Source organism: Gadus chalcogrammus, chromosome 20, assembly GCF_026213295.1.
Source record: "Gadus chalcogrammus isolate NIFS_2021 chromosome 20, NIFS_Gcha_1.0, whole genome shotgun sequence".
NCBI lineage: Eukaryota > Metazoa > Chordata > Actinopteri > Gadiformes > Gadidae > Gadus > Gadus chalcogrammus.
The window spans coordinates 2,157,798-2,175,179 of record NC_079431.1 but is presented as its reverse complement, the minus strand read 5'-3'; the positions used below and the strand labels follow the sequence as shown (position 1 = coordinate 2,175,179).

Here is a 17,382-nt window from a genome sequence, read left to right as displayed (position 1 = left end):
CAAATCTGAAAAAAATCCGAAAAGGTATCCTCATCTATTAAACCATTGATGGTATAAACTAGTGCTGTCAGTTAAACACGTTATTAACGGCGTTAACGCAAACCAATTTTAACGGTGTTAATTTTTTTAACACGCGATTAACGCAAATTATTATTTTTAAAAAAATAAAAAAATAATATTTTTTTTTTTTCTTTGGCTCAAAACAAAGAAGCAGTAGCCTGAGTTCTATGTTCAAGGCAGTATGTTTGTTTGTTCATCGTTTAATTGCACTATAGGCTATTTTTTTGTATCGTCCTGTTTTGATCAGTATATGCCAATGTTGTTATCAATAAAAAAACATTTGCACAAGGAAAGCCGATGCACTTATATGCATAAATATTAAATATTTATGCATATACATAGGATTCAATTGTGTCGATTTGAATGCTTTTATTTCAATATATATTAAGAAACCTCCATACATCATAAGCATTCCCAACAATGACTTTAACTTCAACATTCAAGACTTTTGGATGGAATTGCAAAAATATTTCCATGAACAAGTTATGTTTGCCTTCCATTAAAAAAAAAGAAGAAAAACAGAAAGAAAGATAAATAAAAATAAAACATTTGACACGTCATATACAGGACTAAAAGTCAAATAATACCCAATTACAACCAGTTAAGAAAGACCACATCTCGTTGACATGTAGCTTATTTACATCCCACAAATCCACTCAGCTATGCAAGAAATATATTTTCATACTTTAAATGGGGATTTCATTAATAACAATATCTTCTGTGCCATTAAAATTACACTGAATTATTATGATACGACTTCTTAATATGCTATTAATTACGATCATCCTGCATTCAAACATTCCCTGTTGTGACAACGACAACCACATTGTTGGCATTGTATTGGATTACAAACACCCCCACTTCCAAAAAGTGCTCCTCCACCAACTGCACATCTGCAAGCAGCTCCTGGAGGTTGTTTTGACTCAGGTATGTCATCAGGACAGTCGAGGTCAATGTCAACGTGAGTTTCACATCGCCCTTATTGACCATGACTGTCCCGTTGGCAGCCTGTACATAGGACCCGACCTTCTGAAGGAGGCCACAGGCCTCGCAGCGATGGTTTTTGGCCTTTAGGTTGAAGGCCAGCTGCCTTTTGTAGCAGCTGCTGCACTGCCGTTGGGCAGCTAGTTGGACTCCATAGACTGGTCCCCGCACCGTGGTGAGCATCTCCTTCTTTATCCCCTGCTCCACCTCCTGCTCCACCTCCTGCTGCTCCACCTCCATCTGCTCCACCTCCTCCTGCTCCACCTCCTGCTGCTCCACCTCCTCCTGCTGCTCCACCTCCAGTCGCAGCCTCACAACAGATTCCGGAACCAGGACATCCTCCTCTGAGACCCGGATGGTGGTGTCCTTCGTAGACGTCAGATACAACCCTCCCCATTTACGGACCGCCAGGTCCGTCAGGACGTAGGAAACGCCCTGTGCCACTTGGCCAATAAGCCCCCCCCAGAGGGACAGCCTAATCTTCCCGGTTTGGTCAGCAACATGGCAATCCTTGACCTCCAGCTCTTTGCCATAGACAGTGGCCGTGGAACTGCAGTCCTGCAGCCACACAACCTTTGCCTGGATCATTCCAACCTATACAGGAAAAAGACAGCACATGCTTATCTACTCATCCCTAATATTGAAAAATTATGGAAGATTGATACAAGTTGGTCCTTGTTACCTTTCAAGTATTGAACCACTTACTTTATCTTTATGTTTGAGGCCAGCCACCTGCGCTACAGTAAATGTGCTGGAATCACTGGGTTCCTTGTAGTCAAAGTCAAGGGACACCAACACCTCCAGCGTAGATGCATGATTTATAAGCAAGCCATCCCTGACATTGCCTGTACAACCGAAAAGATAAGCGCACAATTACAATACATACCAACATTTAAACTGCCAACTCCAACCCCCCGCCCACCACCTCTAAATCATTTAAAACAAGAGACCAATAGACCATTCAGACATTTATTATTTTAATTGATACAAACCTACGATTGAAAAGGTGCACTGAAACATATTAAGCCTCGCTCTTGATATTTATCAGCCATGAATCATTTCCAAATAGAAACAAATAGTTTACTTTGCCACTAAATGTGTAATCACCCAGAAATCTTATAAGGCTCTCAGTGTTATTTAAGGAAACAATGGACCGAAAGCATAATTAATGTGCACATAATGTTTTATGTGCCAAACTCTGCAATTCTATTATAAATTATCTTTGATTGCGTAAAGATGGTAAATGACGTGTCATTAGCTATAAAATACTCTACACTTCAAGAATACTTAATTCTGTTTTAATATCCTATTAATTAGCACCAACACCCCGCCCGCCACCTATAAATCATTTCACAAGCACCTATGCATAGCCCTCAAACAATACCCCTTTACTTGGCCGATAAATAAAACAAGCATGCAATCGACAACATATGTATAACTTACTCCTCTGGACATTGCCTAGAATCAAGGGCGTGTGGTTGGCCGCTTCCTGCTGATAGCGTCCATGCTTCTCTGCTGCAAACACGATGCCTTTTCTATATACACCTCGGGACGTCTGCAAGATAAAATGAAAATATCTTTTGTTCTTCGTTGAAATCTTCACTGGCGTCACGCAATGGAGGTAGCCCTGAACGACGATCTGTTCCTTGCAGACTCCGGTGCGTTTTGGTGCAGAACTAGCCATCTTCAATCTGCAAGTGAATGGTATGGAAGAACACCGTTAGTAGGCCTACTGTAACTGTGATCTAATGAGGTCACTTGGTGAGAACAATAGGCTTGATTACTGGACAGAGCTTAGGTTGGCTGAGCTTCGTTTTGAAGTTAAAGGCTAGTTAGGGAGCCAAGCACAAAGGGCAAGGCAACTTATTGTAATTGTTAGTTTTATTAGGGGGCCAGGCACAAGGTGCGAGGTAACCTTGTGCCTGTTTGCCTATTTTATTTTATATTCCATGGGCTGCTGTAACAAGTTAATTTCCCATGTATGGGATGAAATAAAGTTCTTATCTCATCTTAAACTATTATTATTGTGGGTGTTTTTATGTCTATTATTCCGCTACGTTTGACTTACACAGCCTAAACTGCTCGCACGCTTTTGATGAAACTTTCTACAGCTGTAGAGTCTGACTCAAGAATAACAGAGAATAAATATTACACTGATTGGTCCAAAGGTGGCGCTAGAGCAACAGTGCAAAAATGCAAACTTTGAACAAACATATCTCGTAACCGCTTTGACTTAGAGTCATGAAACTTTGTTCACGAATGCATAATCCTCATGGTGAACAAATATGCTTCAAGAACCTATGACTTTATTTGGATTTACAACTATCTTGAACTTTGTTAAAAACACTCACTTCCCTAAGGATCCTACATTTTTTCAATTAGACAAAAATCCTTTACCACGTATATATCGCATCTGTAGACCAATGTCTTCAATCTGACATAAAGCAAAGTCTGTACAATAAAGATTAAAGCAACCAGGAGCCATTGACTTCTAAAAAGGGTGTGGTTTAAAACACAAAAGGACTTAAATGCTTACATCAACAACAAAATGGACTCCTATGATCTTGAGTCCAGTACAAAAGTTGTTCAGAATCAAATTCTGAACAAGATGAAGTCAACATATTTTCAATTAAGGTGTGGCATTGAAATGGGTGTGGCCTGTGACTAAAATCAACACAGTTCATAGAAAGTATGTTTGATTTGAGCGGGACCAACTTAGTGGCTGTTGGGTACCAAAGTTCCAACTGCTCAAGTAAAATGAAGAAAAAAACATGGCCGCCAGAGGCTCAAAATCGTCCAAATTTAACGGCAAAAGGCAGGGTTCATTTAACCCAATCATCATCAAACTTGGTGTGGTCAAAGGCACATAGGTCCAAAAAATATATCCATATTGGGCTATAGGGGGAGCTATATCAATTAACTGAAAATGCAGACTTTGGAAAGATATTTTCTGACCATTTTCTTCTACAGTCATGAAATCCTGAAGACATTTGTATCTCCTCATGTTGAGCAAATGTTCCTAGGACCCGAAAACCTATGACAAAATGGCGGCTTGACGTCCAAATTAGAAATCAATGTTAGGTGACTAAAGGTGGGGTTAACTTGAGTCAATTATCCCCAAATTTGGTGTACTTAAAGAAGCATAGGTCCAGGTTAACCTGGCTAAAGTTCATCAAAATAGGATAATAGGTGGCGCTAAGGCAATCAATTGAAAACTTGAAAAACTCATAATTCCTCAGCCTTTAGACGGATAGTCATCAAAGTTTGTTCGCCCATCAAGAGATCCAAGCTGAGGTTATTCCAGCGTTATCAACCGTATGCAAACAAAATCGGTCTTAATTGTCTTCGTCAGGGTCTTTAAGGTTTACGTCAGTCTTAATGCTCAATCAGATTCTTCATGGTCTGTGTCAGGGTCTTAATGGTCTGTCAGGGTCTTATTGGTCGGCTTCAGGCTTGGCAGCCGTAAAATGCTAATTGCAGCTTTAATTAATTGTATTACCTGGTGAGATTGTTTTTGAACGGTGAAAGGTTCCGTCCGCTTTAGTTTCAGGCTCCCCTATTGTCCTCCTCCACAGCGTCCAACAGAAACACTTTTTCTAATTTGATCTCAATGAAGACACACGTCCGGTCAGTGTAGGCTGTGATGCTGTCTGCCAATTTCTGCTGTTCACCTGAACATTTATTAGAAACCTGAAACCAAATTTCCTTATCTGGCAGGCGTGTCCTACCTTATGGAGGCGTTTCCCTTACTGTCAAGATGTGGCAATACAGAGGTTATACATTCTTGGTAAATTATTTGGGAAAGAACAGCTGATACAGCGGTAATAAGTTGCACTTTTAAATCAATGCATTTGCAAACACCATAGAGCAAACAGATATTTTCTTGAAACAGACATTGTGTACATGCCCATAACTTTTAGGATTGATGAGTATTTGATCGTGAGACCGCGAGTGAGTGTTAAAAAGAATGAATGAATGCGGACGCGCGTGTGGGTATGTGTAAAATAATTAATGAATGTGGCGTCCATCTGTTTAAACACACCCTTTTGAGAGTTGCGCTGGGTGCAAGAGTAATTTTTGCTCCGGTAAAATAGCAACATCGCCATAGAATCGCCCACAAAGCTACTTGCACTTGGCGCTTCTTACTTGCGTTTCAGACTGTTAAATAGGGCCCTCAGGGAGATATCGGAGGGAGTGGTTGACATGGCTTTCAGGAAATCTGCTGTGATGGGTAGCATCTCACTCAACCACGGCATCGCTCCAGATTTCACCAGGGTTGCAGGGTCCATCGGTCTGGGTGTTGACCCCAGGGCTGCTGGGTCCGTCAATTTGGTCGTGGTCCTCAGGTTGGACGGGTCCAGCGTTTTTGCTGTTTAAACTTTATCGACGGCAGGGAAGGATCTGGAGAATCGAGAGACCGGCAGAATATTCTGGACCAATGTTCTCGAGAATTTTTATAACAATAAAAAGGTTGGTCCTCAGAATACGCTGGAGGCTCACTGGTGGCTTGGGTTTCACTGAACCTCTCCTTCACATGGAAAACGTTGAGGCACTCGTCAAAGAGAGTGGGCCGTAGCAGCTCTATGGTGTTTGTGTGGAACATGCTAATAGTCAGCGGTCTATGGACATTACCTAGGCAAACATTTCCAACAATGACCCACCCCAGGTCTATTAATAATAATGACAAAATCTATTCACGTGTGCAGCTGTGAACACATTGATTGTCCGTAATTTATTGTAAGATGTGTACTTTTAGGGTTATGATCAGACCTATCGTTTAGCGTTCATCTAGGTGCAAAAGGCCATAAACCTGCATGGGACAATATGGGCTAGTTAGCAGTGTATACAGAAAGCCATGTATGGCTGTGCCATCATGTACATATCTGCATACTTCAACAAAGTGCAAATAGGTCATGAACCTGCAATAAGCTTGATGGGTTGTAGTTAGCAGGTGTCTTTTTGAAGTGTTCCTGTCACAGGAACGCATAAGGTAGCGTCATCAACTCACCCACTCACGTGGTGTGAGAAATACTGACTTTGTATATGTCATGGTCTTTCTGTTTCCTTTTCTTGTTTTGGTGAGTTTCCCTGTGTTTCCTGTTTTACTTTGGTATCTGTTTTTGTTTCTCCCCATGTCCTGTCAAGTTTCCCTCCTGTGTGATTACTGCTCCCTTCCCTAATGTGTTTCAGCTGTTCCTCGTTGCGTGCCCTGTGTTTGGTATTCAGTTATTTGTCTTTCCTTTGTTCCTCGTCGGATCATTGTGGTTAGTGGTGAGTTGTGTCCTGTGTGTTACCTGTGTTACCTGTGTTACCGGTCTTACCTGTGTTACCAGGAGATGGCCTTTTTAAAAAGGCCATCTCCTTGCTACCACCTCTCAACCCATGTTCTGCTGATGATCTTTCAGAAAACTTTAATTAGAAAATTTTGAACATCATAGATGCCATCGCACCTTATAAGGTTAAAACGATTTCTGGAAAGCAAAAGGCACCCTGGAGAAAAGCTGCTTTTGTTACAGCACAGAAAAAAGAATGCAGGACGGTTAAACGCATCTGGCGTAAAACAAAACTTCATATTCAACATGATATCTATAAAGAGAGCCTCCGTGCCTACAATTTAGACTTAAAAAGTGCTAGAGAAACATTTTTCTCCAATATCATTAAAACCAACACTAATAATGCAAAAACCCTATTTGCAACTGTTGACAGACTGACCAACCCCCCAACACAAATTCCACCTGATCTCCATTCCACGCAGAAATGCAACGAGTTTGCAGCTTTTTCTACTGATAAAATTTACGGCATCAGACGCGCCATCAATATCTCCACTTCAAACAAAAATGTTGGACTACCACCCTGTTCAGGCAAAAGTAACGTGGCAAGGATGGAATGCTTTAATGTTATAGACTCTCAAACTCTTGTGGAAACTGTGACACAACTAAAGCCATCCACCTGTTGCCTTGATTCTTTACCTACCAACCTCTTTAAGAATGTTTTTGACTGCCTAGCAGTAGACATATTGCAGATAGTTAACAACTCTCTCCAGTCAGGCAATTCCCCAAAAGCTTTGAAAACTGCAGTTATTAAACCCCTTTTAAAAAAGCGGAGCCTAGATGACTCTATTATTAACATCTACAGACCAATATCAAATCTACCCTTCATTAGTAAAATCATTGAGAAAGTTGTCCTCCAGCAACTTAATCACTTCCTGGCATCAAATGGTTGCTATGAAACCTACCAATCAGGATTTCGACCCCTGCACACCACGGAGACCGCCCTTATTAAAGTTGTAAACGACATCCGTCTTAACACAGACTCTGGCAAAACCTCAATACTAATGCTACTTGACCTCAGTGAGCGTACAATACTTCTGGACAGGTTAGAAAACTGGGTAGGGCTTTCAGGCACCGGTTCAGATCCTACCTACAAAATAGGAAATACTTTGTTTCCATTGGCGACATTGTATCAGAATCAACCAACGTGACATGTGGAGTCCAAGGTTCGATCTTAGGACCCTCTTTATTCAACATTTACATGCTCCCACTAGGGCAAATCATGCAGAATAACAATATTGACAATCATTGCTATGCTGATGACACGCTATGTATCGCTATCACCAAATGACTATCGGCCCATAGATCTGCTGTGCCAGGCGCATTGAGCAAGTGAAAGAATGGATGTGCCGAAATTTCCTTCAACTAAATGAGGACAAAACCGAGATAATTGTATTTGGTTCTAAAACGGAAAGGCTTAAAGTAACCCAACACCTTCACTCTCTGTCCTTGAAAACCTCAATCAAAGCCAGAAATCTAGGGGTTATCATGGATTCAGGTTCACATTTCGACAGTCACATCAAATCAATTGCAAAATCTGCATATTATCACCTTAAAAATGTAGCAAGACTTAGAGGGCTCATGTCCACCGAAGACTTACAAAAACTTGTACATGCCTCTATCACTAGTAAGCTTGATTACTGCAATGGTCTCCTTACAGGTCTCCCACAACAAACTCTGAGGAAGCTTCAGCTTCAGGGGCGCAACTGCCTACTTTCTGGGGGGTATGCAGACACATAGCAGGCGCCCCCCCTCCCTCTTTTATCTGGGCACAAATTTGACCTAAAACACACTCTGATATTGAATCAAAAAATTCATTTTGAGTGCACCAGGACAGATATCCAGTGTTTTTTTTAGAGGCAGCCTTTCTAAGATGCTCTGCCAGTGTAACATCATACCGTGCTATAAGAGATCAAGGATACCCAGAAAATGTCCACTACTAGGTTTTCCTAACTGTGCATTTTGTCCCCCTCAGTGGCAGGTTTCTTTCTGCAAGGAAGAGTATGCAGTCGATCACTCGAGTCAACAGGCTCTCTGCAATTCGCTATCAATAGTTTTACCTAGGCATTAGCGGGATGCCAATTCTTTCCACATCAGATAAGCATTTATGTGGTAACCTTGTTTCATGGTGCTTCAGTATCTTTGAAAGACACTGCCAGTTATTATAACCCACCACAAGGCGCGTGTCAGCAACTCTAGCTTCCCTAAACCGTTTTTACTGGGTCTATTGACATAGAACAAAGACCTGCATAGAGGTTGAAGTAAAACAAAATAACCACAAACAAGTTACTTTATTTTTCTTGTTATGATCCGTTATATTGTAGGCTCCATTCTGATCAGTACACAGTTGCAAGACAACAGTAACCTGTTGTTTTACTATTAGATTTAGCTAACCTGAATATTTACAAGCCTCCTCTTGATACACTGACATAAAAACGACTTTCAACCACTTTGAAAAGCTTTCTTTCATCCCTGCGAACCCTTCTCCTTCCCAATCTTTCTTTTTCTATGTTGTGACCCTGAGGGCTTTCTTCTCTGCCTCTCAATATTGAGGTACGTGTCATCAGATGACAATACTGTTGAAGACACTCTGGCGCTCGCCTCCAGGGCGTGGTCGAGGGGGCGGAGGAGGGCCTTATCACTGACGTTCCTCTGTTATTGATCATCATATCATGTACAATATATTTTGTTAAAATATTGTTAAACATGATTTGGTAGTGTGTATGTACTGTATAAAATTGTGGCAACAGTGGTCGTGGTCGCCGTGTTCCGTGTGCCGCTGGAGTTGGCAAACATTGATCAAGTCACTGAGGTGCTCATGGTGGTGGGTTAGGTGGAGGGTGTTTTGTGTATGCTGTATGTGTAAATAAAATAAAATGATTCAATGATTTGTGACCAGATTGTTTTTGGAACCAACGAAAATTAAGCAAAAGCTGTTACGGTGCGTGGCACTCACGTTGGGTAATACAGCGAGAAGAGGTCCCTTGGGGACTCCACCAAGCGTATATCAGATTTCAGGATATCCTTGCAGAGAAAGGCTTAAGCTTTTGTGTCATATCTGCTCAGGGCCTGAGCCACCTTTAGTAGCTTCACCTGGAACTTCATCTCTGTTCCAAAAGTCAGATATTATAGACTGTTTTGTAATTGTTGTTAGGAGATATAGGCCTAGGCATTTCTCAGGGCGTTGGCCACAGTGCCAGGCATTAAACTTGAATCTTCCTTGTTGCATACACACCTAAGACAGGTCCATCGGTATGAGTAACTTCTTAGTAGCTGCTCTGCTATGAAAACCGGCTTCACTCCATTTCTATGAAGGGCACAGTATTGCTCAAAACGAAGAAACAAAAGCATGTTACCTAACCTTGACTTGATAGGCTATTCATTACCTCTAACATGTATCTAACCCCCACAAACACAGACTAATATTTACCAGGGCTGAATCTTTGCAAAAAGGACAATCTATATATTAGGGATGCACCAAATATTCGGCCGAAAATGGCCCAAACCATAATGTTCGGTTTCGGCCGAAGGAGTAAAAAGGCCGAACATAATGCAGCGAACATTTTTATTCATTTCTAAAAAAAAAAAAATGTTACTCATTTATTTAAAGGTACATTGTGCTTAAATTCTTGCTATAAGGTATGCTGGAATGTTAGAAAACTTTCAGTATTAAATAAATATTTTGTATCAAATTTGTAATTGATTTTTATATTGAAAAGCAAGATAAAAAAGTTTATAAAGGACATTTAGTTGTTTGATTTATGCAATGGTGAATTATTAAAGCAAAATGAATGAAAAACAGCAAAAGCCACATTCGGTATTCGGTTTCGGCCTTCGGCCAACTGTTTCAGTATATTCGGTTTCGGTTTTGGCCAAGAATTTTCATTTCGGTGGATCCCTACCATATATTTTGTTAAAATATTGTTTAACATGATTTGGTAGTGTGTATGTAGTATGTACTGTATAATATTGTGGCAACAGTGGTCGTGGTCGCCGTGTTCCGTGTGCCGCTGGAGTTGGCAAACATTGATCACGTCACTGAGGTGCTCATGGTGGTGGGTTAGGTGGAGGGTGTTTTGTGTATGCTGTATGTGTAAATATAATAAAATTATTCAATGATTTGTGACCAGATCGTTTTTGGAACCAACGAAAATGAAGCAAAAGCTGTTACGGTGCGTGGCACTCACGTTGGGTAATACAGCGAGAATGTGCCAGGCTGGTGAGCTGGCAAAGCAGCATGAGGCGTCCAAGACACCACACATGGAGCAGCCTGTCACGGGGCGAGCCTGTGGACACCATTTCAGTACAAGGAAAGCACCCAGTTCAGATACCAGCACAGCTAGAACCTTCACGGTACAATCTGATGATGGACAAGTGTCTAGGAGGAACCGCGTTGCTTTGGATTCAAGGTTGTTTGTGGTCAATTCGTTCATATCTTGTATGTTGAGGCTCCTCGAGATTTTATAAAGCAGCTTTCTACATGACGAATGCAGACATTTAAAATGAGAACGATCAACAGCTTAGTTAGATGACTAATGTTAATGCATGTTGCAGGATTTCTTAACCTGTAAGGGGAGATGAGGTTTTTTATCTCACTATTGCGATCAGAATCAGACAGTAATTTAGAGCGATCGAGGGTTAAGAGAAGATCGGTGAGTAGGTTCTCTGAGTCGTTTTAGTCTCCCAGACGGTGGAAGAGGTCACTGGGGGACTCCACCAAGCGTATATCATATTTCAGGATATCCTTGCAGAGAAAGGCTTAAGCTTTCGTGTCATATCTGCTCAGGTCCTGAGACACCTTTAGTAGCTTCACCTGGAACTCCATCTCTGTTCCAAAAGTCAGATATTATAGACTGTTTTGTAATTGTTGTGTTAGGAGATATAGGCCGAGGCATTTCTCAGGGCGTTGGCCACAGTGCCAGGCATTAAACTTGAATCTTCCTTGTTGCATACACACCTAAGACAGGTCCATCGGTATGAGTAATTTCTTAGTAGCTGCTCTGCTATGAAAACCGGCTTGACTCCATTTCTATGAAGGGCACAGTATTGCTCAAAACAAATAAACAAAAGCATGTTACCTAACCTTGACTTGATAAGCTATTCATTTGCTTTAACATGTATCTAACCCCAACAAACACAGACTAATATTTACCAGGGCTGATCTTTGCAAAAAGGACAAACTATATATTTTGTTAAAATATTGTTGAACATGATTTGGTAGTGTGTATGTCGTATGTACTGTATAATATTGTGGCAACAGTGGTCGTGGTCGCCGTGTTCCGTGTGCTAGTTGGAGTTGGCAAACATTGATCACGTCACTGAGGTGCTCATGGTGGTGGGTTAGGTGGAGGGTGTTTTGTGTATGCTGTATGTGTAAATAAAATAAAAATTATTCAATGATTTGTGAGCAGATTGTTTTTGGAACCAACTAAAATAAAGCAAAAGCTGTTACGGTGCGTGGCACTCACGTTGGGTAATACAGCGAGAATATGCCAGGCTGGTGAGCTGGCAAAGCAGCATGAGGCGTCCAAGACACCACACATGGAGCAGCCTGTCACGGGGCGAGGCTGTGGACGCCATTTCAGTACAAGAAAAGCACCCAGTTCAGATACAAGGGCAGCTAGAACCTTCATGGTACAATCTGAAGATGGACAAGTGTTTAGGAGGAACTGCGTTGCTTTGGATTCAGGAGCATGGTCGGGAGCTCATGCAGGGGGAGCAGATCAGACTAAGTTCAGACAGACACACTGAAGAATCACCTGTTTTTGTGATGTTTTGTAACTTTGATAAGTGAAATAAATATTTTGCTTTTATCATAAGGTGTTAGAACAGGGAAATATAAGAGAAGTCTAAGAGAATTTAAGTTAAATGTAATGTTATGTTTGGTAATGTTTTATGGAGAGCTTGAAAATGTATCTTGTTGAAGTAACATAGTCAGAATGGAATGTCTATAGCTCGACTATACTTATCATCCATCCACAGATGGCGCTATGGGTATTTAGTGTGACAGGCAGGCAGCCCATTGAGCGAGTCGGTCAAGAGAAAATCTGTTGATCCTGTACATGCATGGCGAAGAGACACATTTAAAAAGAGTAACTCCTAGAAACCATCTACTCGTCCTATTTCTTATACATGAGGAAACATTGCACTGGTAAGGGTAAAAATTCAGAGATGTTGGTTTGTTGGTTGTTTGTGGTCAATTCTTTCATATCTTGTATGTTTAGGCTCCTCGAGATTTTATAAAGCAGCTTTCTACATGACGAAAGCAGACATTTAAAATGAGAACGATCAACAGCTTAGTTAGATGACTAATGTTAATGCATGTTGCGGGATTTCTTTACCTGTAAGGGGAGATGAGGTTTTTTATCTCACTATTGCGATCAGAATCAGACAGTAATTTAGAGCGATCGAGGGTTAAGAGAAGATCGGTGAGTAGGTTCTCCGAGTCGTTTTTGTCTCCCAGACGGTGGAAGAGGTCACTGGGCGACTCCACCAAGCGTATATCATATTTCAGGATATCCTTGCAGAGAAAGGCTTAAGCTTTCGTGTCATATCTGCTCAGGTCCTGAGACACCTTTAGTAGCTTCACCTGGAACTCCATCTCTGTTCCAAAAGTCAGATATTATAGACTGTTTTGTAATTGTTGTGTTATTAGGCCTAGGCATAGGCCTAGGCATTTCTCAGGGCGTTGGCCACAGTGCCAGGCATTAAACTTGAATCTTCCTTGTTGCATACACACCTAAGACAGGTCCATCGGTATGAGTAACTTCTTAGTAGCTGCTCTGCTATGAAAACCGGCTTCACTCCATTTCTATGAAGGGCACAGGATTGCTCAAAACGAAGAAACAAAAGCATGTTACCTAACCTTGACTTGATAGGCTATTCATTTGCTCTAACATGTATCCAACCCCCACAAACACAGGTGGAAGAGGTCACTTGGGGACTCCAACAAGCGTATATCATGTTTCAGGATATCCTTGCAGAGAAAGGCTTTCATGTCATACCTGCTCAGGGCCTGATCCACCTTTAGTAGCTTCACCTGGAACTCCATCTCTGTTCCAGAAGTCAGATATTATAGACTGTTTTGTAATTGTTGTGTTAGGAGATATAGGCCTAGGCATGTCTCAGGGCGAGGGCCAATGTGAGAGAGTGCTGATTAACTTCTTAGCAGCTGCTCTGCTATGAAAAACGGCGTGACTCCATTTCTAGGAAGTGTACAGTAGTGCTCAATACAAAGAAACATTCTTTGACACACACACACACACACACACACACACACACACACACACACACACACACACACACACACACACACACACACACACACACACACACACACACACACACACACACACACACAAACTCACACACACACACACACACACACACACTACGTTGAGCGCTTTAGATCTACTTTCAAAAGCGCTAAATTAATGCAATTAATTATTTATTGTATTATTATTACCTGGTGAGATTGTGTTTGAACAGCGAAAGGAGCCGTCCGCTTTAGTTCAGGCTCTCCTATTATCATCCTCAACAAACATGTTTTCTAAAGTGACACGCGTCCGGTCTCAGAGAAGTATTTGTTTACCCGGAAGGAACCAGAAAGACCATGAAGCAATTCAAATATGATGCACACGCACACACACACACTGTGGCAACCCGGTTTCAACCCCTCGGGCCAGGTGGCCCAGGGGAGAGGCGGTGAATGGCGTATACTGCCGATATCCACCAGTCGGAGCCAGAGAGCGTCCATTGCGTCACCCTCAGAGGCGCTGCATCCCATTAGGCATACCAGGCAATTGCTTGGGGCCCCGGGCCACTACTAGGGCCCCCCAAAAAAAAAAAAAAATAATAATAATCGCTCCATACCCCCCCCCCCCGGTCAACAATCGCTCCGTACCCCCGGATCATTTGGATCAGCTCACCAACAAGAGCTCCCAAACGGCTCTTCATATTACCACTAATACCTTTTATAATTCAGCCAAATGTTTAGGGCCTATACATCACTTACATTTTATAATACATAATCCTAGCCTATTAGTATTCAACAGTAAAAAATACTTTTTCTAATATCGATAAATTGCGGTAACGATTGTTTTCATTGCATATGAGCGCAACGCGCATCCCCGCCCCTCGCTGCTTGCTTAATGGTATGATCGTTGTCTATCCACACTTCATTTTGTTGCATGCATGAACCTGACTGACAGTCAGTCACAGCACACACGCATAGCATGCACGGAGCACCCGTAGAGCGGACACTTCATATCATTCTGCCTAGGAAAACTTGTATATAAAAGTTTTCCCAAAAATAAGAGCCGGCTCCTTGAACCGGCTCGTTCGCGACCGACCCTTCACTAATTCAGCTCAACCAGTAGGCCTACATATTGCGAAGATAAATATTCAAAATGGTACCTCTCCGAGACCTCAAGCTAAACATTAAGTTGTGCAATTTCAATGAACTTGGGGATTCATTGATTAGTGACCAGATCGTTTTTGGAACCAACGACAAGAAGATTAAGCAAGCTGTTCAGGTAAATTGCACTCACGTTGGATAATACAGGGATGCTGGTGAGCTAGCAGAGCAGCATGAGGCGTCCGACGACGACGACACACATGGGGCGGATGCGAAGTGAAAAGGGACATTGCACATCGTTTTCCCGGAATCTTAACATTGGAAACAACCGTTCTCCTAGAAAATCCAACTGAAAAGGGATGCCAATCAAGCCTGTGGCTGTGGTGCATTCCCAGAGGAGAGTGCCAGTGCCACTTCGTGGCAGCCTGAATAAGGAGGTGGCCAGGAGGACAACGTTTGGGGTCATTGAACATGTGGAACAACTGACTCCATCACCTGTGGAAGGGAAACTAATGGTGAGTTAAGAGTCTGCCTGGATCCCGACGATCAGGATCCTTTCAATTGTTGCCTCAATGAAAACGCAACTAATTAGATTTCCCATGTAATTCGCCACCATCAAGCTCTGTGGAACAAGTGTATAACGCTACAAAATCACACCAATCATAAAATATTAGAGCTGTCAGTTAAACGCGTTATTAACGGCGTTAACGCAAACCAATTTTAACGGCGTCAATTTTTTTTTTTTTTTTTTTTCTTTGGCTCAAAACAAAGAAGCAGTAGCCTGACTGCTATGTTCAAATGACATTTGTTCAAAGCAGTCTAAACGACTGCTTAGATTTTGATTGCACTATAGGCTCTTTTTTTGTATCTTCCTGTTTTGATCAGTATATGCCAATGTTGTTATCAATAAAAAATAATTTGCACAAGGCAAGCCGATGCACTTCACCATGTTGATAAGAGAATTAAAACGAGAAGAATTAATGGGACACAGAAATCAAGGGATATTTAGCATAGAAAACGAATTTGCGATTAATCGCGATTAATGTGAGTTAACTATGACATTAATGCGATTAATCACGATTAAATATTTTAATCGCTTGACAGCTCTATAAAATATATTTCGCAATACGTATCGCAGAAAGACAAAGGGGTGACGTGTTATCCCATGGTTACGGCCCACCCGAAGATACTGTAGCGACCCCGTAGGAACATGGGTGAGACTCTTGGGGTGAAGAGGTTGCCCCTAGGTCAGCTGATTGGTCAGGTTCAGAAAAGGGGAGGGGCCGTCGTTGTGTATCAGCATTATAATGAGCGATGTTGCATATGAAATACACCCCACAACACGGTGTTAAGATGAACCCTTTCTTGGACGCGGCTATCAACACTGGACTGGCCATCGGGAGGTTCGGGAGATTTCCCGAACGGCCGGACGGCTGTAATTTTTCCTCTTTCTTTTAAAGGAGACATATAATGGTGTTTTCCCAACAAGTAAACATAGTATTTGAATTCCAGAAAACATGTTTTTGAAGCTGTTTGCTTGAAATAGCTTTTAGGAAAAATCGTCTACCGCTATTCCTCTGTTTCAGTCCCTTCAGAATACGCTGTTTCTGGTGTCTGTGGCTTTAAAGGAGAAATCCGGTGTGAAATGGATTTGTTTGGTATGATAATGAGTTGGAATTTTCGTTTGGGAGCAAATAACGCATAGAGACACATTCTTTAGTTGGCTGTTTTTAGCCGATTCTATACCAAAAGGCTATAAACTTGGAACGATGAGGGCATGTGTTAAGGTAAAAACTAAATCGCTATTTTAAACCACTTAAAAGGCCACTTACCTTAATACAGATCCCTTTTACACCGGATTTCTCCTTTAATGCAAATGAGCTGCTGCTCATTGACCAATGAGCTGTCAGACTGAACCACAGCATGGAGGAGAAGGGATTGTTGCAGTCTGCAGGCTCCTGGAGCTCTTCGACGGCGGCCAGACTGCCGCCGAAATATTTGTAAGAAAATAAAAAATAATAAAAGTGCCTTGGGCTGGCCTGCTTGATATTCACAAACAGCGCGAAATGGATCCCTGGCCTAGCCGATATATAACTTAAATTTAGAGGGGGGGATCATTTTTTAACACAGTGTATGGGGGCAAAGCGAGCGGCCGAAACGTCAACCCAAATCGGACTGCTCTGCGTTCTGTCAAATCTGATTGGCTCAGCCTGACACACGGCCAGGTCAATTACTTCCTGTTTACCTCCCTCTGAAGTCACAGAAAAATACGAAAATGTCAAAAAGGAACAGGTCACAGAAGCATAGATATGACAGGTGCACTAGCGGGTACGTTTGGCAATATAATAATGACTAAACCTCCTAAACTCATTAATATTAGCCTAAAATTGAATGTATTCTATTTCTTTGTCTTTCATTTAGTTATTTTCTTTGTATTTAAAGGGTTACTATTCCTCCTAAAGGGTAAAAGAAAACCATAAATTAAGAGAATATCCACTATTCCCTTTAATGTATTGGCCTCCTAAATTAGAATTATTTTGTCCAGCAAAGGGGAAGCTGAGCTAGCTACCGAGATGAGGGATTTCATTTTTTTGAATTTGTATTGTTGTATTGCATTGATTTGTATTGTCTTCAACCCTAACAACCCCCCGA

The 17,382-nt window shown here is 41.7% G+C and overlaps 1 protein-coding gene across 1 annotated transcript; it reads right to left on the bottom strand.

Annotated features, from left to right (window-relative positions):
- Positions 1 to 388: 388 nt before the first annotated feature.
- On the bottom strand, positions 389 to 13,883 carry LOC130372993 (uncharacterized). The gene is made up of 4 exons (XM_056579182.1): positions 13,840 to 13,883; positions 2,488 to 2,599; positions 1,750 to 1,889; positions 389 to 1,638 (listed from the first exon to the last, which is right to left on the bottom strand). The coding sequence occupies exon 4, from the start codon at positions 1,630 to 1,632 to the stop codon at positions 853 to 855; it is 780 nt and encodes a 259-aa protein (XP_056435157.1). The 5' UTR covers positions 1,633 to 1,638; positions 1,750 to 1,889; positions 2,488 to 2,599; positions 13,840 to 13,883; the 3' UTR covers positions 389 to 852.
- Positions 13,884 to 17,382: the final 3,499 nt, after the last annotated feature.